General features: G+C 46.1%; 1 protein-coding gene across 4 annotated transcripts in view; it reads left to right on the top strand.

Annotated features, from left to right (window-relative positions):
- Window positions 1-1,187: 1,187 nt before the first annotated feature.
- Window positions 1,188-26,988, top strand: part of PUS7 (pseudouridine synthase 7) — a 285,701-nt gene continuing 259,900 nt past the window's right edge. The window contains exons 1-2 of one of the 4 annotated variants that reach the window (XM_078680374.1): window positions 1,441-1,575; window positions 26,370-26,433. Coding sequence is in view for 1 of the 4 variants with exons in the window: in XM_078680365.1 (XP_078536491.1) it covers window positions 1,448-1,575 (128 nt within the window). In the remaining 3 variants the exon portion in view is untranslated. Of the gene's footprint in view, window positions 1,576-1,772; window positions 1,894-25,583; window positions 25,607-26,369; window positions 26,434-26,988 lie in introns of those variants that run through there. The other 3 variants (XM_078680381.1, XM_078680365.1, XM_078680391.1) reach the window with 3 other exon arrangements.

The following is a 26,988-nucleotide window of genomic DNA, read 5'->3' as shown; positions in this document are numbered from 1 at the left end:
CAGGCCCGGGTCCCGGAAATTTTATTGGGCACCAGCAGGGTGTCTGAGACGTCATGATTGACTCTCACTAATCATGATGTGGACAGCGCGACTGCGCCGCGGCGGGAATCAAGAGCCTACACAGTTTTAATTTTGCAACGGTGTAGCACAAGCATGAAGCATTATTTCAATTTAGGCAAGCGGCACGGGCGTGCTCCGATGTCAATTACTCCCGGAGTCTGTTGGACGGGAGCGAGAGCAGTGCAATCAGCAGAGCAGCTCTGACCCTACCCCCCCACCAGCGCACACAGGTCATAGGCTGGCACCACCACCTGAGCCAGGCAGCGCGCACCGTGCACTAGCACCCTGGCGTTAAGCCAGTTTTAGCATGTGGCGTCACAGAGCAGAGTGGGCAAAATGCGTGACAATGCATTTCAGTGCGGTGATGCGGGAACACCACACTGAAACGCGTTAGCGTCACGCCTGGTGCGTGACACTTGACAGGACTGGATCTTCACTGGCTACCGATAGCGCAAAGAGCTAAATTTAAGGCACTGTGTATTGTTTACAGAGCAATACACAGAACTGGGCTCAAACTTCTACAGAAGAAATTTCAGTGGTACTGCCCAGCTAGAAGCCTACGCTCCTCTTCAGCCAATCTGGTATGTAACCCCCACATCAACAGAGTCCGGGTAGGTGTTAGGTCTTTTAGTTTTACCAGATCCCGTCTTTGGAACTCATTACCAATCGAGCTGGGATAAATGAACACTTTAGCACGATTTAGGAAGGAGCTGAAGACTAGACTCTTTCCTAGAGTTTAATTTCTAGACACTTTCAACCCATGTTACACACAGTGTTTTTTTGGTAATCCCAGCGCCAGACACACGTTGGGTGGCAGCCGCGCTTTATAAATATTCAAACAATACAATACAATACAATAAGCACATGATGGGCCGAATAAAAAAGTGGTGGGGAGCTAACTGCTTCCAAATCTTTAATTTAGCCATCATGGCGTAGTAAGCAAATAGACCAGGCAGCAGAGAGGCGTGGAACACACGTGGAGTCACGATGTAGGTAGGAGGCACGATGATATCCGGGTCAGGTCACAGCGACAGAAGGAAAGGAGCTTAACAGCCAAGGGCGGTACTTTAGAGGTTCACACACGTCCATCCAGCGCCGACTGACCTCTGATTGGTCACGGCGTTTACTGGGCGGCAGCCCGGCGAGGTCACGAAGGGGGCAGTAGGGACAGTTTCACAGTAACATAAGTAGCGCTTTCGTGCACTATACAAGATTGACAGCCCTTTAATGTGGATGGGTGAAGCAATTCATGATGCCCTTTTTGACGCTATATGCGTCTTGTCGTCCATCTTAAATCAATCGCAAACTATTTCCCAATCTACAATGGCCGCGATGTGCGCATCAGAAGCAGGGTTGCAGCGACTCGGCCAGCCCCTCTTCGATTTCCATGGGCAAAGGAGCCTCTAGTCTGTGCCTCAAAGTGCTACATTCTCGTTCGTTACTTATTGCATCGCTTCTTCGCCGTAAGCTCCCGTTACCTCCCGTATTGCACCCCAAGGCAGCTGCTGCCTTCTGGTAGGTTAATTTATTAATTGATGCGTTTTTATACAGCGCGGATAATACCCAACGGTGTCAGAGCGCTTTACAGTAGAGCGAAAACATCATTTCAGAAATTACACAAGAGAGGGAGTAGACTAACAAGGATAGACAGCATAGAGGGAGGAGCAGGATGAACGTACCAAGGCAATTGATTGGATTGGATGAAATACTTCGTCTAGTCCAAAACGTGATTTGCAAAATCCCAAGCCAGTGGCTGAAAGAGGTTGGGTGAAAAATAACAGTGGTAGAAGCAAGTGGATCGAAATCCCACTGTTAGTATATTGGAATCAATAGGTAAGTTTGACAGCTGGACTGTCAACAGTCAGTCCGAAAAGGGCCCCTGTAATGTGGACACCTCCACTTACATTCTCCCGAGCCATTGGACATATGAATCCCACTTGTCTTTCTGTTTCGGCAAAACCTCCTCACTTCTAGACCCCACTTCTATCCTGCGGCTCACCTGTCTGCAAGGGACAGTGCCTTTCCCCATCTTATTTTATAACGACCGACTTGTGTTACTGAGGCCACCCACTTAGAAATGCAGCTGTGCCCTCCCCTGCACCTAGAGAACACGATCACACTTGGAAGAACCCTGGTCAAGTATGCACAATATGGTTATGTTTCTGGATTCCAAATAAATCTCCAGCTGGTGGTACTATGAGATGATGTCTAGCTTGGAGATCCATTGGACTCCTTTGAAGTGGGCATGATTATTAATTTCCTCGTGATGGGGTGATTGGTGATTCTTATGGCCACGAGAAACCTTAGTTGGGCAGATTGCTTAACCTTGCTGATACCCCAATGAGAAATTCCAATGGGTTCGAAACTATGACGTCTCCAATCAGGCCTACTATTTTTGTTCTATTGTACTTTTTGCTTGTGTGAATGGTATTCTTTAGTAATGGAGTGACACCATTTGTATTGTGGTGTAGTTACATTTGTTTTTTTATTTCTGACACTAACTCTTTAAATAGCATGCTGTACTCTTGCAGGAGATTGGCAGTGGCTTGTGCCGAGGACAAATTAAACAATTTGCCGGTCTTCTGGGGTGTTCAGCAGTGTCACAAAACCCTATTTCATTGAAGGATATCTTAAGTGGGTTCTTAATTTGTAGTTTCAGTCAATACAGTGATGTCCTGGCCTTTGATTGATATCTGTCATTTTGGGTGTGCTCAACAGTGTGTGCCCCTTGGTTCCCTTTTTAGGTCTCGACTATTATATCCCGCAGGGATAAATAGACGAGAGTAATGTAGTTGAAACAAACTCTCTGACCAAGCAGATTCCGTGTGAATTTCTCACAATGCATGTTAACTTTTGAAGCGTGACGCTTCTCCAGCGCGCGCTTGGCCTCGCACACCACCATCAAAGGCTTCTGCTCCCCCTCACTCACACCCCATCCGCTCCTTTCCTCCCTCCCACTCACTTGCTCCCCCGCCCCCCCACCAGGCTCTTGAAGCGCGACGCTTCACCAGCACTTCCCTCTCACTCGCTCACTCCCCTTCTCCCCCGCCCCCCATCACCATCCGACTTGTTTTTGGGACTCAAACACTGTTTCCTACGCCCAAAATCGGCAGCTCGCTTCTGCCCTTCTCTGCTCTTCAGGCCCAGCTTGTTTTGGTTGACTCTTCACTTTTGGAGCTCACACACAGCATTTGCATTTCTAGGTTTCCTATTAATCCGACTCAGTCAGACGGCATTTCTAATCTAACGTGGTTCCAGGGCTTTTTTCCATGCATCCCTGCACTTCCCCCTCCCGCTTTGGCTTTAGAGCATCATTTGAATGTCTTTGATCAGGGCGGTTTGAGGGCGCCTGCTCCGTGCATTGCCCCCAACCCTTGTTTTATTTTGCTCCAGAATGTTTGTTTACTGGATCCTGTATGCCTTTAAATTTAATTATTACGTCTGCATTTTTAAGATAGAGCCGGCGGGACTCGAACACTGTTTCCTATGCCCAAAGTCGGCAACTCGAGCCACAACCCTATACATGTATACTTGCAGCCAATCACAATATGGCCACTATTGACGGCCGATCCTTTAACTCCTCTTTCCATGTCAATCATGTTGGTATTTATATGACGTCTGAGGTTTAAACAATCGGCCTCGGAGTTATCGACATTGTGTGTTTACTCGCGTACTTGCCTTCAGTTTCTTACACTTCTGACGGGCCTCAGACAGGCGTTTTTCAAAGGTTGACAGAACTAGATCAGTGATGTGCTGCTCACTTGGGTTAACTCTTGGGTTCACATGTTAACTCTTGAAGCGTGACGCTTCTCCAGCGCGCGCTTGGCCTCGCACACCACATGAAAGGCTTCTGCTCCCCCTCACTCACACCCCATCCCCATATGCTCCTTCCCTCCCTCCCACTCGCTGGCTGCCCCGCCCCCCCAACCAGGCTCTTGAAGCACGACGCCTCACTAACTAGATTATGCTGTATCCTGAAGAAATGATTGACACTGGCTGACCCTCCCACCCATCTAACTTGGACTGCTGCCCAAAGGCCAAATCATTTCTCATTGCCCTGTGTCTCTTTAACTCGCTCCTATATTCCGCACCCAGTGCTTTCCCCTCCGGTGCTGGCATCTGAGCTCCCCTTTAAATAAGAGAATCTAATTTCCCTTCCAGTCAGACACGTATCTAGATGTCAATTACATGCAGCCTACCGATTCTCATTAGCTTCTCATCGAACGGCCTCTCTAGAGGGACGTGATGTAAACAATGTTATTTCCGCCTCAAGCTCCCGCGGCCCATTTCCAAAGACTAAAAGCATATTTACAGCCAACATGATAACTTTCCACAATTTCCCACTACTGATCTTAAGCACTCCCAATAGCAGAGGCACAGGCATGCTTTCAAGACTCGTTTTTTATTTGGTTCGGAGCCTCTTGTTTTATATTGTCACATGACTATTGCAATTCAGGAAAGTTGACATTTTCCAGCAAAATAACATTTGTGGCGTGCTTTGAGGGGGAGCAGACAGTGACTACTTTCAACACATTTTTAAGCATTCTAAAACATTATTCTTTAGATTTATGTTGCAGCGTCACAAAAAAATGGTAAGATGCTCTAATGAATCTATAGGTGTCCACAGTCCGCTCCTGCGCAATTAAACCACTGGATATTTTCTCCAATAGAATACCTCCAGATCTGTTTCCCACATGAATATATCTTGTTTTTTTATGTGTTCAGGCGCCACCCAAGATCCCCTCTTCGCACTGCTGCATCTGTAAATTCAACCCCCCCCATTCCCTGCCAGGTTCTTTTCCCCTTTCACTTCTGCCCCCTTTTAATTATTTATTTAGTTGCACGCATTGCTTGTTTAGTGGAGCCAGCTTTAAAAAAAAATTTGTTTGTGTTTGAGCGGAATCCAAGAGCACCTCGCCCCACTGCTGCATCTGTAAATTTAAACCACCCTTCCCTGCCTGGTTCTCCTCCCCTCGTGCTTCCCGTGACTGCCCATAGTACCCACAGCTATTAGCACTCCTACAATACGGCCACACAAGGCAAAACCTTCTTCAAACAAGCATTTACAATGCAATAGGTCTCACATTTACGCAAGTTTAAGCTATTGCCATTGTAAATGACAATGCCTTTTATTTATGTTTTACAAACAAAAACATAAATAAAAGGCATTGTCATTTACAATGCAATAGCTCAAACTCGCATAATTGCGAGACTTACTGTATTGTACCCCTCAACGCCGCAGCACCCCTCAACGCCGCAGCACCCCTCAACGCCGCAGCACCCCTCAACGCCGCAGCATCCCTCAACGCCGCAGCATCCCTCAACGCCGCAGCATCCCTCAACGCCGCAGCATCCCTCAACGCCGCAGCATCCCTCAACGCCGCAGCATCCCTCAACGCCGCAGCATCCCTCAACGCCGCAGCATCCCTCAACGCCGCAGCATCCCTCAACGCCGCAGCATCCCTCAACGCCGCAGCATCCCTCAACGGCGCAGCATCCCTCAACGCCACAGCATCCCTCAACGCCACAGCATCACTCAGCACCACACAACGCCACAGCACCACTCAACGCCACAGCACCACTCAACGCCACAGCATCACTCAGCACCACACAACGCCACAGCACCACTCAACGCCACAGCACCACTCAACGCCACAATCACTCAGTGCCACAGAATCACTCAGCACCACTGAATGCCACAGCCCCCCTCAACGCCACAGCACCACTCAATGCCACAACACTCAACGACACAGCACCACTCAGCGCACAGCATCCCTCAACGTCACAGCATCACTCTACGCCACAGCATTACGCCACAGCATCACTCAACGCCACAGCATCACTCAACGCCACAGCATCACTCAACACCACAGCATCACTCAGCACCACAGCACCACTCAACGCCACAGCACCACTCGGCGCCACAGAATCACTTAGCACCACTGAATGCCACATCACCACTCAACGCCACATCACCACTCAACGCCACAGCACCACTCGACGCCACAGCACCACTCGACGCCACAGCACCACTCGACGCCACAGCACCACTCGACGCCACAGCACCACTCGACGCCACAGCATTACTCAACGCCACAGCATTACTCAACGCCACAGCATTACTCAACGCCACAGCATTACTCAACGCCACAGCATTACTCAACGCCACAGCATTACTCAACGCCACAGCATCACTCAACGCCACAGCATCACTCAACGCCACAGCATCACTCAACGCCACAGCATCACTCAACGTCACAGCATCACTCAACGTCACAGCATCACTCAACGTCACAGCATCAGTCAACGTCACAGCATCAGTCAACGTCACAGCATCAGTCAACGCCACAGCATCAGTCAACGCCACAGCATCAGTCAACGCCACAGCATCAGTCAACGCCACAGCATCAGTCAACGCCACAGCATCAGTCAACGCCACAGCATCAGTCAACGCCACAGCATCAGTCAACGCCACAGCATCAGTCAACGCCACAGCATCAGTCAACGCCACAGCATCAGTCAACGCCACAGCATCAGTCAACGCCACAGCATCAGTCAACGCCACAGCATCAGTCAACGCCACAGCATCAGTCAACGCCACAGCATCAGTCAACGCCACAGCATCACTCAATGCCACAGCATCACTCAGCACCACTCAAAGCCACAGCGCCACTGGACGCCACAGCATCACTCAGCACCACTGAACGCCACAGCATCACTCGGCACCACTGAACGTCACAGCATCACTCTGTGCAACCATTCAACAACAACTGGTTCTAATATGTTCTCTCAATGTTTCAAGCTTTATTACAGATGTCACAAAAAGATGTTAATATTTCACTTCTGTTCTTGGATTTTCATCACAATAAAATACACTAAACATAATCTCCCCAAAAGTTATTTACAAAAGTTTAAGCTATTGCCATTATAAATTACAATAACTTTTATTTAAGTATTAGTTATTAAAAAAAATGAAAGCCATTGTTATTTGTAAATACAACACATATTGCATTACAAATGCTATAGGTGTCACGTTTGCGAAAGTTAAAACTATTGGCATTGTAAATGACAAAGCTATTAATTTCGCTATCTTAAAAACCAACACATAAATAAAAAATTTGTCATTTACAATACCAATAGCTCAAACTTTTCTAATGCGAGACCTATTGCATTGCAAATGCTTGTTTTGGTCAAGGAGATGATGTGTACCTCATCATTTCTCTTCGCCTTCAGAGCTTCCAGGATTGAAAGTACTTTTTTGGGGGGTTTCCATCATGCAAGCCCCATACTAGTGTACTTCAGAAACATGATTCTTACCCACTGTAGGAGATGGATTACTGGTTGAGGAGAGTGAAACCATACCCAAGCAGCAACCACAATTGTTCTCAGAGTAAAACCCAAGCAAACCCCAAATTAACTTGTGCTGAACTCTCTGGTAGCTTGGCACAAAAGTAGTCCGGCTTAACTTGGAGGCAATGTGTACAGTATTTATGCAGCACACAAACCGAAATAAAGGGAGAACACAGCAGTAGATCAACCCTGCTCAGATTTAGAAAAAGCACCAACTGTAGTTATCTGGTTGCAGCGGAATGGGACCAAGTCCCAAGTTCAGGCCGACCATGATGGATTTGGGCCGGATACCAGGACCAAGTTCGGCCTGCTGACAAAGTACCTTAAATCCTGGTTGCAGAGCGTTGTCGATGAAACCGGGGGTGCTCCCCACCCTAGATTTCAAGGCCAAGTGGCAGGAGGAAGGTCAACGTGAGGATACGAGGTGTCGCTTATGCCAATAGGTGAAGGAAATATTGCTGCATGACCTCTACCTTTGCCCCTGCTTAATCATGCAGCAGAGGGCCCTGTTGCGGAATGAATGTAAAGCCATAGGAATAAGAACCTGCAGATCAGCTGCCATGGAGTCCCTAAATCCTCAACACATTAAGCTGAACATACAACTGGTGCATTCTGTTACATTTTTAAAGACTAGTTGAGGCTAAAGACTCTGTTAGGTAGAGATTCAGCGATCTATTTTAGGAAAGTGTAAATGGTGGCCTAGGAGATGCTCAGATGGTCCCTCAATGGTAGGTTGCTAGCAGCATTATAGGTACGCAGCAGGAAACATAATGCCTACACGCCCCATCCCGCCATGCACAGGTGAAGTCCCTTAGGAGGGATCTATGAAGGTGCAGATAATAGGCTGTGGATGTACATAGATGTAGGTGCTATTGGCCACAGTAGATGCATAGCAATACATTACTGCTTTTATCCACCCTACCCCCAAGTTGAGGTGGTATCCCACAGGCGGGCTCAGTGCTTTCCAGGCCCGTTGGGCAGCATGCTTTCTAAAGTTTTATTGCCTGTGGTTTTATGTCTGTCATGTACTATGCACTGTATTGCCTTAACCATAGTGGCTGCCCGATGACTTCAATAGGCAGGTCCTTTTAGTAATAGTTTTGTCCATTATGCATCATTCACTTTGCAGTTTTCAGTATAATGGCCGCCAGATGATGTCAGTAGGCTGGTCCTTTTAGTAATATTTTATCACATGAACATGGCTATTGTGTTTTTTTTTCTGTTTGTTTGTTTAGGCGTGACACTTTAGTATTCACTACACACCTTATTTTACACATTGCACTTTGCAGAAACGATGATCAGGCACCTAAGTACTAGAAGTCCTACGGTTAATTCATACGTTAAGGGGTTCCCAAAATTTGTGTTGTTATATTAGGTGGGCTGGGGGAGGCCCTCCTGGAGGACTATGCTGTTTAGCACTGTAGAGGACTATATTTATGGCTTCTTAAGGAACATGTGCGATGTATCCATGTATTAAAATTTTGACTGAAGGGTTATGCTAAAGGGTTTGATGTATGGTTTGTTTTCTTTGTTTTTATGTTTGGCTTTTATTAACTAATATGCCTATCTTTTACCTGGTTGCAAAGTATTGCGAGGTCCTACATTGAGGATGCATTGCGCATCAGTAGTTAAGAGGAGCTACAGGCTGCTTTGCGAAGTCCTGCGTTGAGGATGCATTGCCTAGCACCGGTTCCAAGTGGCTGCGATGCGAGGTCCTGCGTTGAGGATGCTTTGTAAAACAGCGGTTCCGATGCGAAGTTGCGAGGGGACGCATCGCGTTGGTTCTGCTTGGAACACAGCTGGCTTGGCAGAGCACCTTCAGGGCCACTTCCAAGGGTCCAGAACTGGGGTGGCACCCCTCACAACGAACATAGTCCAGGTGCTGGGTTCGAGGTGGATGGAGCCTTTTCTGTCCCGTAGGCTCTGATAAGGAGGCCAACCAACTAGCCCTTAGAGACAGTCTGGTGGTTCTGTGTCCAAGATGCAGTTCTAGTCCTTCTCGCTCAGGCATCAGGGCAGCAGAGTAGCAGTCTTGTCAGCAGAGCAGCACAGCAGTCCTCCTTCTGAGTCTTCCATAGGCCCATATGTGTACTGACGAGTTGGGTCTGAAGGTCCACTATTTATCCTTGGCACCAGCTTTGAAGTAGAAGTTTCTAGAGGTATCCATCCCAAAGATGTTTGGAATTTCCTTCCTCCCTGCCCCCAGCTTGTTTGGGGGCCTAAAAGACCAGTGTGAAACCGTTTGTCAGTGTACTAAGGCTGACTATTTGTGAAGTGCAAGTGTGATAGGTGACAGCTTCAACAACTATGAAGTCCGAGATGTCCCATCCTGCCAACACCAATTCCCCTTTTGTCTCACTGTCTGGGAGTGATACACAAAGACCAACTTCCAGCTGCACCTAGTCATGGGACCCAGGATATAGTCAGCAGGCATCAAAATGGTTGGTACAAGAAAATGGCAAACTTTCTAAAAGCATTTTCAGAATTGTGACTTAAAATCCAATTGTACCATTAAAGAGGGTTTTAAATTTCAGTTATTAAAGCCCAGACTCGATATTCATATCTGCTTTCTATTGAAAGTGATCACTTATTAAATGTAATAAGGTAACTCAATGTTATCCCATTAGAGAGGCAGGCCTTGCAGCAGTGAAAAATAAATGAGAGAGTTTTGAAAAGTACATGTCCAGCGTTGTAAGTCCACTTCACTTTGCCCTATGGGTTGTTTAGCGCCTACCCTAGGGGGTGCCTTATATGTATTAAAAAGGAAGGTTTAGACCTGGCAAAAGGTACATTTTGCTAGTTAGAAATGACAGTTTAAAACACACACAGGCTACAATGGCAGGATTGAGGCATTTTTAAAAGGCTTCATAAGTCAGTGGCACAATGGGTGTTGCAAGCCCACTAATAGCATTTAATTTACAGGCCCTGGGTATAGGCAGAGCCACTTTACTATGATCTTACAAGTAAATTAAAAGTGCCAATTGGGTGGAAGCTAGTGTTATCATGTTTTAGGGAGAGAGCACAAGCACGTTAGCACTGGTTAGCAGTGGTAAAGTGCGCAGAGTCCTAAGACCAGCAAAAACATAATCAGCAAAAACAGGAGGATGGACGGGAAACCACGCATCCAATGTTCGGTCCAACACCCATATTTTCATTGCTTCTTTCCTTTGGTGCACGTTCTATTTGCCCTGCACCCTCTTCTCTGTTGTGATGTGAAACTTGCATAATTTCTATAAGATTGAATCCCTTTCATTTGCTGGAACTTTTGTTTTGCCTCTACGTTCTCTTCCTGTATGGTCCACTGGCTTCCCTGTGAGTTCTACTCTCCGCTTCTTTCATTCATAATATGAAAGCAAACTTGGCCTCTCTGGCTTGCTCTCATTTTTGTGAGTTTGGATGAATACCCTAGGGTATTAATGCCTGTCTCCTTTAGAAATTGTTGATGTAGGTTTGAAGACTTGCACCACACTATAATTTGCACCTTCAGTTCCTCCTCTGGACCAGCTGCTTTTAATGTACTAACTCATTTACGCAGATATACCTGGAAGGCATCAAGCACTTCCCCTGGATCTTACCAAGCAGTGGAATCTTTATACTTGCAGTCCACCACCATGTTGGGGATTAGGGCTGTACAGAACATCTGCAATAATTCCTCCCGCAGTGTGAGAATAAGATTTTCTTGCAGTTTCGTAGATCTCCATTGAGCCTGCAGACCCAGCCACCCGATCTGCAGTTTCTATCTTGATTCTGGTGTGCCCAGAGAATTTCTGCCACATGTGATAGTTTCCTCTTGGTCCTTAAAGGAACACCTCTTGAACCTTGCAGAGCAAGGAAACAAACCAGTGTCCGATGACTCTTCAATCATACGTTACCTAATGGAGTTTCCCTTTGGGTACTTACGTAAATAGACAGATTTCTGATGACTTCCCATCAACTTGCCCACTAGGCTGGTGCACACGTGGAAACATAGATTGGTATATTTAAGACTTGTATGCTATGCCAACCTAGTGCATAAGACATGTAGAACTATTGTTAGAAATATCTCAAGCACATTGGCAATAGTGAACACAAAGCCTTTATTCTAAATAGGGCTGTGGAATTTTATGAAATATCAGCTTGTTGAAGGGATGGATGCTTCAGAAATCTATTTATCCTGTTAAAAAAATCCACTTGTCTCCTTTGGTGCCATGCAGTAAGGCATCACATTATGGCAGCATTTTCATAATAGAACAGCTCTGATAATAGCCTGTCTGATTGTCTTAGGGTTCCTATAAGAAGGGTTTGGATTCTAGGAAGACTCTTATTTAGCCATCTTCCCGCAAATCTACATACAATAGCTAGATGTAAGTGGGAAGCAGTAAGTCCATGCTTGTATTGCTTTGTGATTCCGGGCAGACCCACAAACTTACATGTTTATTGTTATTCGCCACCTTGTCTCCTGTGACTCTTCACCCTGGAAAAGTTTAAAAATGTACTACTGACAAGGGTTATCCTCCCACTACATCATAGGGCAGTAGGACGCCCCACTTGACTGTGTCTGATGGTGTTTCGCTCTTTTACCAGGAGCACATCCTCCCACAAGGTAGTTCCCTTCAGTGGCAGGGGCTATTATGGCAATGCATGTTTTTAGACCAAAAAACATACTTTTGCTTTTAGCCAGGTTTATCTTATTTGATATCAGCGAGGGCTGCCAGCTCCCCCAACAATAATGTTTTACAAAACACATGACAAAACAAGCATGGACAAAGCCAAAGGCTGGCAGCCATTGCCAGACCTATTGACTTTGTCAGTGCTTATTTCACATTTAAGGTATTAGTCACAGAATGAACACATGCAACATCATGCAAACACATAACATTTCTTTTGATATAGTACCAAATTATCCATGTTTACTTTATACTTGTTTCTAATCTATTACATATTTCTTCCCGAGTAGGGTGATTAATACATGTGCAGTCCCACACCATGTGCCTACATTCTGCTCCATTTTGTTTCCACCCAAGACATCAATCTTGTTTAGTGTGTTCCATTCTTTTCAATCTCAGGGTTGTGTGTTCTGTGTAGTACAATGAACTACATCAATTTGAATCTAGTAATACTAAATGTGCCTGTGGTCAAGCTGCAGACATCTTTCCAGTCTTTTTATGTAAAGGCCTCTCCACAATCCTCCTGCCATCTTCCCCTCACCATAAGTGTTCAGTTGGCATGTCTTCTCTCATAGCAGTATATATCTGTGCTATTAATTTCTTGATGGTATTTATTTCTATAATAATTTTAGATATTCTTCTAGTTGCGGGTTCCTCAAGGAAATGCACCGAGGGGCATTTACCAGCCCTGACTATTCTGGCATACTGTATGACTTCTGTACCTATCACTTGATACATATTCTGGGATTCCCTAAACGTCAATCTTTTGCCACTTCAAAGCAGATCCTCCATACATAGTAGACCCCTTTTCCCCCCATTGACGGTCCTGTGAAACTCAAGTAAAGTTCATCATCATCATCATCGTCATCATTCGATCATATTAGAAATTACCATAAAAGCACACATAATAAATACATCAATAAAAATGTTGTTACAAGAATATTATCATTAAGATATCAATTTTTTCTTCATGATCCTATTATAAGATAAGAATGAATTAAAACACATAATAAAAGCAGCAATTCATTTCTCGAATATTGATAAATTAAAATTTACAATTAGCTTAATGGGCTAAATGTTAACCCCTTCCTTTTCTTCACACAGGCCCATAAGAATGTTGCTACAGAGTAGCAAACCAAGGGGTTGGGTAGTGTTTTTAAATAGAATAATGCTACCCAGCACTGCTTGTGTCCCAGTTTCTTTAGAATTGGCTTCAGGTAGGCCTTCCTTTCGCTCTCATAGAGCCCACAGAATAGGACTATATGCAATTCGGATTGTGGTGATAAATTATCACAGGGGCACATGATTAAGTTGGAATGGTTATATGTTTTTTTCTGGGTAACCAAGCATTAAGGGAATTAAATTAGTGCGGAATCTTAGCAGTATGAATCTATGGCGTACGCTGTTTATGTTGGCTTAGTAGGAAAAGTCTTCCACCATAGGCGGTGGGTTAAGGTGATAAACCTGTACTGTGGATTTCTCCTGATAATAGTAGGTAAAGTTCAATAGATTGGCCGCCAGGATATGTGGATACTTATTATCTGTCATTTTACAGGACCGCTTCCCATGTTTCTGAATTGATCTCACAATATAAAGTTTAGAATTGTTTCAATTTTCAGTGTCCACCCAAAATCATCTTACTTCCTTAGCTATTTTGCATGTGAAATTCTTGTACAAGCTTCCATCCTCTGTGAACCACTTTATGTATTGCAGCTTTGATGCCAAGTAATAGCCTTCCGTAACCGGTAATTGCAGCTTTCACTCCTCTCTGTTTACCAGCAGGACACTTAAACTGACTCTGTTCGTTTTCCCTTCCCACAAGAGTCACCGTCTCTGCATATTTGTTCTATGTACTTCTGTTGAGTAGTCAATCATACAGCCTCGAAAGATACATAAACATCACAGGACATTCTCATTTTTACCAATGCTCCCCTTCCTGCCATGACATTAGGCGCCTTATCCAGTGTCACCATCTATTCTAGGCAGCCTATGCTTCTTACTATGTGCAGTTTATACTGTAAGGAATCTTTCCTTGCCACCATAATGCACAAGTATCATTATGGCTCTTTGATCCATTTTATGGAAAGTTGGGGGTGTAATTGAGTACCATTGAGTTGGGTAACAATAAACATCTGTTATTCAGCGCCAAGATACCCTTCCGGGTGAACGTGTGCTTTACAAATGCACATGTTATGTTATTTGTACTGTAGCTCGTCCCATCGTGCCCACCGGATACACTAACTATTTGTCACAGTTCAGCTGAAGCCTAGAAATTCGCCCAAATGTTTCCATGCATTGCATTAGTTGTGGCACTGCAAATATATTTAAATAGAACAGCATATTCTCACCCGCATATACCGATACCACATGCGTTTTCACCCTACTTTAATATTGTACTTTATTAGCTTATTTCTCACTAGTCATGCCAGTGGTTCTACAGCAATCGTGGTGTATATCCTATTTTGAACTCAATCAACCGTAATCCTGCTTACTGCTTCTGCATGTATTTGCATATAATCAGGGAGCATTCTGGCAGCATTAGAAGAGCCTCAATTGGTTATACTTTGCAGATGTAATCATATTTTTGTACTGTAGCCCTGTCAGAAATTGGCTCACTGCATTTCTTTAAAGCGCTTGTCTTAATAGGAAAGGCTTTCCTTTTATGAAGCGTATCACCAAGTTTGAACTACTTGCAAATGTGGATACAAACCTTGCCTTAGTGACAGACAGTCCTCTTCCACAGATCCATGCTGTGCAGTGCTGCTGTAAACTGGCAGCCAAAGTGTTTGTTCTGCAGGTAATGCACATACTTGTTCAGTAGACAAACTAAACATGAACTGCTGCTCGGTGTTCTGCAGTGGTGGGCTTGGCCTGGTTGATAAAAAAAATTAGAATATTGATCACTGCGATACATTGATGGGAATCCATTTAGTTGTCTTTGGATCTCACTAGTAATCACTTTGCTCTCTTTTTTCATTGCTTTTTTTGTCTTTGTGGGCTTTTATGCGACTTGTGTTCTGACTCCCTCTGTGAGGAGTTGAAGCCTGCTGGCTACAGTGTTGGCTATCAGGCCCCCGGTTCTTTTTGTGTTTTACATTAGAGTGCAATGGGGATGTGAACCTGGGCAGGTCTTTAAATATCCCTATGACCCTTTCTCCCTCGGTGGTATGGTTGTTCTTGAGCAGCTGATAGCTGCGGGTCGTATTTTGATAGTTGACTACACTAATTAGGTAGTTCATTCTAACTACACTTTGTGGGTTAGTATTAGTTTGTTGTATTGTTGATTCTTGATAGTCGCATCCTTGGCTATTCCTCTCTTTCTTTACCTTTTATTGCTCACACTACTCATTTAAAATGGCTGAAATCAGTGGTTTAGCCTACGATGACACTGTTTACCAATCAATACTAGATAGTATGCGAAGTATTCTGGAGGCACTTCCTATTCCAGCGGTAGGGTCAGAGGATGAGTGGGCTAAAGTCCTCATTCTTAAGAAATCACATTCACGCACATCCGTGCATGGCACTGCAATGGCAGAATATTTGAGGGCGAGTTGTGCTCCTCCAGGTTTAATAGTAACTAATGATCCCCGTTTGTTTCTGATTGACAAGGCTTTTCATAAAGACTGGTCACTAATAGCCTGGCGCTGCACACATGACTGGCTGATCTTGATCATTAGTACAGCGAAAAGAGTAGCAGATTCCATTTTGATTGAAATTAGATTATTGGAATCACAAATTAAAACTACTATTACAGCAACCCTTTTCAGAAAACAACAAGAAGAGTCAAATAAGAATAATAAAGAATTTAAGGACTCCATTCTACAAACCAAGATAGATAAATTAAAAAAAGATTTAGCAAAGTTCAAACACGAACGGGTTTATCCTTACACCAGTGATACTTATTCCCCACCCGAATTTAAGAACAACGGGAAGAGATATGGGTCCAATTATTCAGGCTCTAGCTCGAAAGGCAGTAGCGATTCCGACTCTTCAGGCACACCTGCACAACAATTCAGATGACGAGGGAGATCTAATAGATTTACTAACTATAGAGGACACCCTACACCACATTTTCAACAATGGTGGCCACCTACACCGTGGGGTTATCCATCTCACCTTTCTCGTCCACCACATCCTTTTCAGCCCCCTATGACACCGTTCTCAAGTTTCCAGACTGAATACACTAATCACCCTTTTTAGGGTTTGGCCCTCGGAGGTCGCGAGGCAAAAGAAGAAATCAACAAATGCAGGTCCATTGGGACGAATCAACGGGTCCGCACGCAGGAACCCGCAGCCAAACCAGGAGGAACCTGCTGCAAGCAGGGACCTCCCTGAATCTACCCTCATAGTGAATCTGAGTACCAAGATGTTAAGTAAGATGGAATAAACTGTTCTCAACAGAGGGTTGGGCTTTGTGACTACATACAATGGGGATCCGTTTTTGTTCCAGTGTGAACTGGCCCAATTCTTTCGTAAGTTGAGACTCCACTACTTTTTCAAGGACAAACAGGATGGGGCAGTGGATCAAATGAATGATAATACTGGTCTTAAGAAACGGTCCGCTTTCTATCTACCAACACATTCTGTACCGCTGCAGGTACTGACTTTTGAGAAGGCAGTCAAGAATGATATTGTCATACTCTTCCCAGCAGGACGGTAGTGTGGACTGCGGGGGCCACCCTCACACTAGGCGAACATTTGCTGCCCCATCGACTGGAGCCATTCATCCTACGCTGCCACTACAGTGATACTTGGGGGATTACGACTGTCTCCTCTAGTCTTGCCGCACGTGGGCTCGGTTCTCCCCGTCCCTCCTATAGCTCTTTGGCTGCTGGCCCGAGGAGAGGTTCCTTATCTGTAGCACCGAAGGCTACTGGGAAAGGTAGCAGGAACTCTACGCATAGGCAGATAAATAAACTTTCATGGGGAACTAAGGGAGATGGTAAGACTCCGGCACCTGACGCCGCCCCGCAGGCGGTCTCCCCAGCCGCATCAGCGAAGACCCTCACCCTAGAGGATGTTCTGGAGGCGATAGCGGGAGTCCGTTCCTCACTGGAGACTCGTATAGACTCAGTGAATGTAAAAGTGACACTGTTACGCGCCGACCTCCGCAAAATGGACTCCAAAGTGCGTGATGTTGAGGTGAAAACCGCGGCGCTTATTGACGATACCTCCACCCTGCAGCAACAAGTGGCGCAACTCCAGCAGCAGCAGATGGGAGACCTCATGGATGAGTATGAAGGGTGGGCGAGACGGAACAACATCCGTATCCTGGAGGTACCCGAGAGGATGGACCTCTTTGTTGAAGAGTTGGTTTTGAAGCATCTCCAGCCCAAGAAACTGTCGAACTATTTCTCAATTGAATGTGCCCACAGGGTCCTGGGGGGTAGGCCGAAGCCAGGGGCCCTCCCCCGACCCATCATTGCACGGGTCTTTAATTTCAAGGACCGGGATGTCATCCTGCAGACGGCCAGAGCTGGTTCACCGTTACGAATCGACAATGCCCAGATCACATTCTTCCCGGACTTCACAGTAAAAGTGCAGGCCAGAAGACGCAGTTTCCTGGACGTTAAAAAAGCGATGCGAGGCCAACACATAAAATACTCCATGCTGTTCCCGGCCAAACTGCGGGCGGAATCTGAAGGAGGGTCCTGGTTCTTTTTCTCTCCAAGTGAAGTGTGGGACTGGCTGGAGGGATGGCGCCGAGCGGGCTCGACTTCAGGTAAACAAAGAGCATCTGGTCCCCGCTCGGAGCGAGATCCCCAACCGGAGAGCCCTGAACTGTTCACTGCGGTCACCCAGGAGGAATGATGCGAGGTCTGGAACACTTGCAGGTGGTCTCTTGTCGCTTCCTTGCAGATGTCGTGAGGTCCAGTATGTCTGTTTCTTCATCGGAGTGTCGACGGACAGCCTTGGCCATGGTTTCGATTCCCGAACTCTGAGGTCTTCCCCCTCCTCTCCCCCTCCCTCCCCCCTCTCTTTCCCTCCGTCTCTCCCCCTCCCCCCCCCCATATGTACCCGATATGGACTTGCCATATCACGATTGACTGGGATTATCGCAGTTGACGCCAAGACATTGGGTTGGACTACTGGGACTGTCATGCTCAGCATGTCCTCATTTTCTAGAGCTTTGTAGACTTTTGACTTGTTAGCTGGGGACTATTTTAGGCCCTAAACGTATTTCGCTATTGTCCTCCCCCCCCCCCCCCTCCTTCCTTCCCTCTTCATTGCAGTGTCAAAGGCTCTGGCTCGCCATTGGGCCCCCATGCTCTATACGGTATGCTTTAAATTACACCGGGTTTCATTTGACCCTTGAAGTTCATCGCTCAATTTAACTCCTACACTCTCAGGCGAGTGGTTTCACAGGCTTACCAGCCTCCCCGTTTATGGTTGGGAGGGCGACAGGCACTCTGCCAAGTTTGGGAGTGGATAGTTTCAGGTCCGCGGGCAGGGACGCGGGGTGGGGGGAGACTCCGAGTTTGGGGTTGTTTGTTCTTTCTATTTCTGTTTCATGAATCCTATTGCAGGCTTGAATTTCAGGTTCGATGGTTTCTTTTATTTTCTTTTGTTGTTCATACACTTTGCAGAGTCCTCCTTTCCGATGGGCATGATCGATGCCGCCGACCGGCCTCAGTTGCCATTCTATCCTTTAGGGATATTGTTCCTCGTTCCCGATTGGCTCAGCTTCTTGCTGCTATCCTTCTCCCCGTCCTTTCCTATTCAATCCACCATGACGCAATCACATGTTAGGGCGCTTACCCTCATGACATGGAATGTCAATGGCCTTGGTAACACGATCAAGAGAGGAGTGGTGCTGCAATACCTCAAACGCCATGCACCCGACCTGGTGCTCCTCCAGGAGACACACTTAATGGGCAACACTTGTCGGGCACTCCACCGTGAGGGGTACAAGTTATTGGTGCACGCCGGTTTCACCTCTGGTTCCCGCGGCACCGGTATCCTGGTTAAGAAGAACCTTCCACTTACCTGCACTAAGACGTGGGCTGACCCCCTTGGCCGCATTTCAGTGGCTGAGGCCACATGGGAAGGGCGGCACCTAAACATAATCTCGGCCTATATCCTGCCAACACTGGGTAAGGACGCCCTGACGACCTTAAAACGACTGTTGTTAGACCTCCCACAGGGCACACTAATTATCGGCGGAGACTTTAATATGACTATGGATGACACTGTTGATAGACACCCCCAACGGGGCTCCCATAAACAGAGTTCGGACTTTAAGGACTTTACGCAAGCGATGGGGTTGGAGGACCTTTGGCGGACGTCTTACCCTGACACTCCCTATTACACGCATTACTCCAACGCCCATAATAGTATGTCCCGTATTGACTATCTATTTTGCCACACGTCAGATGTGGGCCTCTTTCGCGACCCAAAGGGACTCCCCCGAGGTATCTCGGATCACTCTCCTCTCACGGTTCGACTCACTTATCATCGGCAGGTAACCAGGGGTCCCATAGTTATCAACCCATGGCTCAAGAAAATTCCTGACATTAGAGACAGTCTGTAGGAACACACTGAATACTATTTTGCCGAAAACCTTGGTTCGGTCCAATCGGCCGTCACGATCTGGGAGGCATATAAGGCCGTTATCAAAGGGAGAGCGCTAGCTCTCAAATTGGGCTACCAACGCAAGCAGGCCGAACTGCTGCTTCAGACGGAATCAGAGTTGCTTACCCTTGAATCTGACCTTACCACTACCCCGTCCAAAGAGACGGTCGCTCGTCTTCGTTTGAAACAGGCAGAATACAAGACACTGGCCTTGGAGAAGGCTCAGGCGAAACTGTTGCAAACCCGCCACCGGGTCTATGAGCTGGGAGACAGGGCAGGTAAAATGCTCGCCTGGCTGGAGCGCCGAGAACAAGGTTCTAGATGGGATCCGTTACTAATGCGCCCGATGCCTCGCACATTACAGACCCGCTGGACATCGTTGAGGCGTTTGCTAACCACCTTGAGGAAGTTTACTCCTCTAGAGCGTACTACTCTGCAGACGAATCCGCCTCCTTCTGGAGGAAAAGCATTTGCCCACTCTCTCCGACTCAGATAGGGAAGAATTAGACGCTGCTCTTACCACTGAGGAGCTAACGAGCGCCCTCTTTGCTGTTAACTCGGGCAAGGCTATGGGACCTAATGGTGTCCCCATTGAATTCTTCAAGGGGATGGCCCAAGAAGTGATCCCGCCCCTAAAGGCCATGTTTGAAGAAAGCCTTGAACGGGGTAGTCTGCCACTGGACTAGCGTCTAGCCTCAATAGTAGTCATCCATAAACCCAACAAGCCAGCCACTGATTGTGGCTCATATAGGCCAATTTCTCTCATTAACGCTGAGGTCAAGATTCTGGCCAAACTCCTGGCGACCAGACTTCTCACAGTCCTCCCCTCCCTAGTACAAGATGATCAATCTGGATTCCTTCCGGGTCGGAACACGGCACTGAACATTCGCAGACTACATAACGTATTGGGCAGACAACCCTACATACAGGAAGATGCCGCAATTTTGTCCCTCTATGCCACCCTAGCGTTCGACTCCATAGAATGGCCCTACCTCTTCGAGGTCCTGAGGCGGTTTGGATTTGGCCCGAATTACATACAGTGGGTCAGACTGCTCTACACTGACTTGTGGGGCCAGGTATGGGTCAACGCCCATACCTCCAGAGAATTACAGCTACATAGAGGTACAAGACAGGGATGTCCCCTCTCTCCTCTTTTATTTGCGCTCACGCTGGAACCCCTGGCCCATTGGATCCGTACGGATGCCTCCATTAAAGGTCTAAGATGTAATGATGACACAATTGATAAAATCTCCCTGTATGCGGATGACATTCTGGTGTATGTTTCCTCCCCTAGATCCTCCATCAATAGCCTGTTTCATGTCATTAGGAACTTTGGGAAATACTCTGGTTTCTCAATCAATTGGTCCAAGTCAGCCCTGTTCTGTCTCCACGGTCCTCCACCCGCTCTCCCGAGAGAATTCACCATTGCGATAGCCGAGGAAGGCTTCAAATATCTGGGTATATTTGTGACTCCAGATCCTAAACTCTTTTACGATCACAACTTACGGGGCCCACTTCAGCTGCTCCACAACGATGTCTCCCACTGGCGTACGCTGCCCCTGTCCCTCCCGGGCAGGGCGGCACTCTTCAAAATGCTGGCACTCCCACGTTTTTTGTATGTCCTTCAAAATTGCCCATTCCTAATTGCTGACTCCTTCTTCCGTACGCTGGAAGGCGATTTGCGACTCCTCCTGTGGGATGGGAAGGCACCTCGAATTGCTCTGCATAAATAAATAAATAAATAATAAATATATAAATAAATAAATAAACTGACTCAAGGATGGTACGACAGGGGTATCGCCTTGCCCAACATGCGACTCTATTATTGGGCCTCCCAACTTGTAGCCACTAACTCCTGGCTCCATGGCTCGCCTACCAACCCGGCCTATCATTTAGAGCGCTACCAGACAGGACGTGACGGATATCTAGGCGCCCTTTACGGCAAATTTCCCCGAAACCGCTACGTGGGACCCATGACACAAACTATTGCTATCTGGCACCGGGCTACTAAGAGCCTCGGTTGGTCTGACGTGTTCACCCGGGCTACCCCACTCTGGGCCTCCCACAAACTGGGCTCCCTCTGTCGCCTGAAGGGGTTTGACAGATGGGACACGATAGGCATCTCTGCCCTTGGAGACTTGATCCACAAGGGTAAATTGTTGACTTTTCCCGAACTTCAACAGAAACATGATCTGGCTCACTCCGAGGCATTCACGCACCTCCAAATAAAACATGCTATCCCTACCTCAGTGCCAGACCTCTCCTCCCTTCCGGAGGCCTCCCCCGTAGAGGATAGGCTACTCTCAGAACCACTCCAGACGAAGGCCATATCCTGCACTTATCGCAAACTATGCAACAATCTGCCCAACTCATTCCAGGCCCCTACGGGACAAGTGGGAGGAAGACGTGGGTGACTTAGACGATGACGACTGGAGGTCAGCAATGATGTCCCCTAGGGAAACAGCGATAAACCACAGTTTCAGACTGATCCAATTGAAAATCCTACACAGAACGTATATGTCTGCCCCCCTCCTGGCCAAGTTGGGAAGACGCCCAGATGAGATGTGTCTCCGCGGCTGCGGTCTCCCTGGCTCCTTTTACCATGTCCTATGGGAATGTCCAGTTATCCAACAGTTTTGGGACAGGGCGGTTCACAAAATGACTGAGGCGGTGGGAAAGCCCATCCCTCTCTCCCCTAGGGAAGGGATTCTTAATGTATGGGGTCTCACAGACCTTACGGAGGTGGAGCCTCAGTGGGTGGCCTTGGGCTTCTTGTTAGTGAAGCGCGCGATAGCAATGCATTGGGGTGCCCCCCCAGAGGCCTCTTCTGGTGGGCTGGGTGGCCGAAATGGATAGGTGCATGCTAGCAGAGAAATCTGTATTTAAGGTCAGAGGGTGCCCCAAGAAGTGGGAAAAAAGTGGGGACTTTGGAATGTGTTTAGAGGAGAGATCTGTACCTCCCCCTCTGTGGGAATGGCATTAGATAAGGTTGGATCGGGACGGCGTGATGATCCTTTAGTGATTGTTTCTTGTACATGCCTGGTATATTTGATTCTGCTTTGTACTATTTGATCAACTGTATGATGACTCTGCTGTTGTTATTCTCAATAAAATGTTAAATCAAAAAAAAAAATGATACTGTCAAGCTTTGGGAGACTCCGCAGAGTACCTACAAAAATCTATCAAGGCAAGAATATCAAGCCTTACAGACACTATCACAAGGTCAGACCATCACGATCAAACCTGCCGACAAGGGCGGTTCGATTGTGGTCCTTAACACCACTGACTATAGGGCAGAGTGTCTCTGCCAATTGAGTGACAGGAGAGCCTATGAGCCCCTGTCACAGGATCATACTGAGAAATTGAGCAACCATATCAGCGCTTTGGTGGAAGAGGCCCTCAGTGAGGGTTGGATCACGAATCGTGAGGCACAATTTTTGCAGACCAAACATCCTGTGATGCCCTATTTTTATATTCTGCCCAAAGTGCACAACCCCCAAAGACCACCTCTGGGTAGACCGATTATTTCAGGTCAAGGCTCGGTCCTTGAGCCTTTATCCACATTTGTGGATAATTTTTTGAGGCCCATTGTGCAGAAAATGCCTATGTATCTACAAGATACAAAGGATGTGCTGCGTGTGATACCTGAGATTGAATATGACCCCGAAAGAGACTTTTTAGTCTCTTTCGATGTAGAGTCCCTGTACACCTCCATCCCCCAGGATGAGACTTTGGAGACCATCACGTCCATCCTGGGGGCAGCCGAGTTGAACACCATTACACCGGTTCACTTTATTATGTCACTTGCCAGGCTAGCCATGAAAGACTAATTTTTTCGTTTTGAAGAGACCATCTACCTTCAGATATCGGGGACTAGCATGGGCAGCTTGGCGAATCTCTACGTACGTGCGTTTGAACAACAATTTGTGCTGACATCGACCAATCCATTCTACACGTCCATCCGTTGGTTGAAGCGTTACATAGATGACGTGTTGGTAGTCTGGAGAGGAGATCGTGAATCGATCTTAGAGTTTCACCAATGGCTCAACGCAAGGAACCAATATCTGAGGTTCACAGTACAGATCAATAAAGAAAGACTGCCTTTTCTGGATTTATCCATGTATGTCACTCCTTCAGGTTTGCAGAGTGAATTATATTGCAAGCCTATGGCTAGGAACTCTTTATTACAGTATGAGAGTCAACACCCGAAGGCCCTCCGGGACAATTTGCCCTATGGGCAATTTCTCCGTATACGGAGGAATTGTTCCACAGAGGAGACCTTTCAGAATCATGCTAAGGGTTTGTCTCAACAACTTTTGGCAAGACATTATCCGCACACATTGATCAAGGGTTCGATCAAACGGGCCAAGAATAACCATCATGAAGCCCTACTTGAGCCTCCAGTACCCAAACCTCCTATGGATCGTTTGACTTTCGTTAGTACTGTCAGTACAAGAGCAAATAACATCCAGAAGATTGTTTGTCGCCACTGGCGTATTTTAAATTGCAGTAGTGATAAAATTGCTCCCCCGTTGTTTGCCTTCAAGCGATCAAGAAGCATACGTGATCGCCTGGTACATACACATCCCAAGGAATCACCTAAAAGATCGATAGGGACCCTATGGGATTTACCTGCAGTAGTGGGACACCACCCATGTGGGAGTTGTTCTATTTGTCCCCAGACCAAACATTCCACAACAGTAGACATAGGCACTGATCGACCATGGGAGCAAGTTAAGTTCACGAACTGTAACATTGCCCAATTGATTTACCTTCTGACTTGCCCCTGTTCCACTAGATATGTCGGAATGACAACACGCAAGTTGGAACACAAAAGTTTGTTTAGATGCAAAAAGACATCAACGAGACTTACTAAACATTTTGTGGATAAGAACCATGGAGAAGAAGACTTTCAGTGGACAGTATTAGAAAAACCATTCATACCGTCACACATTGGTGATATTTCAAAATATCTGTTCACGAAAGAGCAGAAGTGGATATTCAGGCTCCTTAGTGATACACTTGGCCTTAATGATGACATACCTTAGACCAGCCTGTAAAATATGTAAATATTTGAGATGAGGAGTGGAGTCCATCTGTTTATCACACTGTATAGTCCACCCATGACTGTAGATACCATCATCCTTTTGGGAATGGACAAGAAAGGCTGTTTATATGCTGTCCCTTATGAGAAATTGTTTGTAGACTAAGGAGCAGCGGGTTAAACATATGATAAGGCGAAGACTGTATTCAACATACGATACACATGGGTGTTCATTGTTCAATGAGATCAAGTATAAGTAGGTTGCGTGTTTGCTAAGGGATCATTTAACGTGTGATAGACAATGATCTATAAGGATTTATCACAGTTATTGGCAATAAAAGTAGCCCTACAAGTTTAATGGTTCCGGTTAGATCGAATTATAAATACGATACAACAAAATATCCTGTTTTGCAGTAGCTCTGCACCCTAACAAGTGGATGGCAACATTGTGAGCTTAATTGTGTAAGTTTTTTTCGTACTTACTCAATAGATTACTATTCAGTGCTATGGCCTGTCAGATATTATGGGTTGATATATTCTATCCCTTTAGAGAGCAATCTTTTCACAGTCTCACAGAGCCCTACTACTGATATTATCTAGTCTGGTTTTGGTTTCGGACACTGGAGTCTTAATGTATTTCTAGGGTCAGGTCTGCTAGTTATACTTGACAGTTCTTTGAATTAAGAGCCCATGATAGGCATTTGTAGGCTATGTGGTTTGTTATCTTTTTATTACAGACTCATAACACCTCTCATATCATATATTTATTGCTGTAACAAGCTCTTAGCTGCAGCTGTCTGTTCATAGGGAGTCGATAAAGTTTTGACAATCCTCAACAAGAAACTACAAACGTCATGTACATGACGTCATTTTGTAGTTCCGCGTCTTCTCTCGAGCGCTTACGCGAGAGTTCGGGCGGAGACAGTGTAAACAGGTATTGGAGTAAGACGCTTTTCTTCTTCCCTTTTTTCGTTTACACAAGGCATTTTGATTTGAAACATGAGTGCACATAAGGTGTTGCAAACCCCTTTTTTTCAGCGGAGAATTGTTGTATATGAATCGCTGTGAGCTAGGGGGTGTGTCCCATTAGGATCGGTTTCTAGCCTCTCAGATGGCCCTTAAAAACGCCACTCCTGCGCCGTTCCTTTCCTCCCCCTAGACTCAGGATCCGTCTGAGGCAACGACGGACAGGTAGGCGAGTTGAGGTTTTATCCAGCATGGTTGTCTCAGCATTGACTAGTTGGTAACTTGGCCTTATAACTGGAAGGATTGACAATATTCAGAAGGGCTTGGAAGTCTTTTTGAGAGGCATGGATTGGCTATTATATTGTACAAAGAGCCATTTCATGCTCGAGCATGCCTGATTGAATTGAGCACAGATGTATATTGGTTCTACTCTGTGTTGAGGGGGTACCTTTTTATTTTGTCTAAAGATATAGGAACACTGAATGCAATCGGTGGGGAGACCACTATACCAATTAGTGTTTATTTTTAGAGATCTTTATCCTTACATCTAAACTGTGAGTACATACGTTGTGAAGAATGTTTGAGATAAGCCATGTGGCAGTCCTGAATTGTCAAACTCTGAGTAGGATTGTCAACAGGAGGGTCTGTAGGACAGAGTATGATAAGGACTGTAAAGTTCAAGTTCTCTTTTTTTCTCTATTCTATGGTTTCCCTTTGCTTTACCTTCACAGAGCGGGGCCTCTAGTTCCTGAGCTTGGTCCAGCTGAGGTGAGGTCCAATCCCCGGTCAAGCTGGGTGAGCATACATAATTGTTTTGAATGAGCACTAATCTATATGAATGAAGCAAATAAGAGAAAGTTTTTGGAGTAACATGTTGTACATTCTAATTTTCTTTAGATGACATCTGCATGAGCTTCTTAAATTCAGGCGCCAATTAAAGACCTGGCTGTTCCATCAATAATAATAGTTTTTTCGCTGCAGTCCTTCACCATCTTTTTCTCTCAGGGGGTCTACTGGTGCATCAGCGCCGGGACACTCTTCGGAGTAGCCGTGCGCTATATAAATACCCCCATAACATAACATAACATAACATTCCTTCATGAAGAGGATCAGTTGAATTAGGTTGTATTGGTTCCAACCTCTTATCCTTACCTGTATTTTCACTACAAATAGTCCTTTTTATATATAAGTTTTCACTGTGTGTTAGTATAAACTTCGTTTTGCAGTAGCAAAGTCATAGAGCAGAGGCCCTGAAGAAAGCTGAGGGATTTGGTTCCCTATTGGCTGAAACATGTTGGTCTTTCGTTTGCAGTTATTTGTTTAAACTGCCTCTTACACTGTTCTTGTTTT

This window comes from Lissotriton helveticus, chromosome 1_1 (assembly GCF_964261635.1).
Source record: "Lissotriton helveticus chromosome 1_1, aLisHel1.1, whole genome shotgun sequence".
Classification (NCBI taxonomy): Eukaryota; Metazoa; Chordata; class Amphibia; order Caudata; family Salamandridae; genus Lissotriton; species Lissotriton helveticus.
Note: the sequence above shows the minus strand (reverse complement) of the source record. Positions and strands in the feature narration are given on the sequence as shown.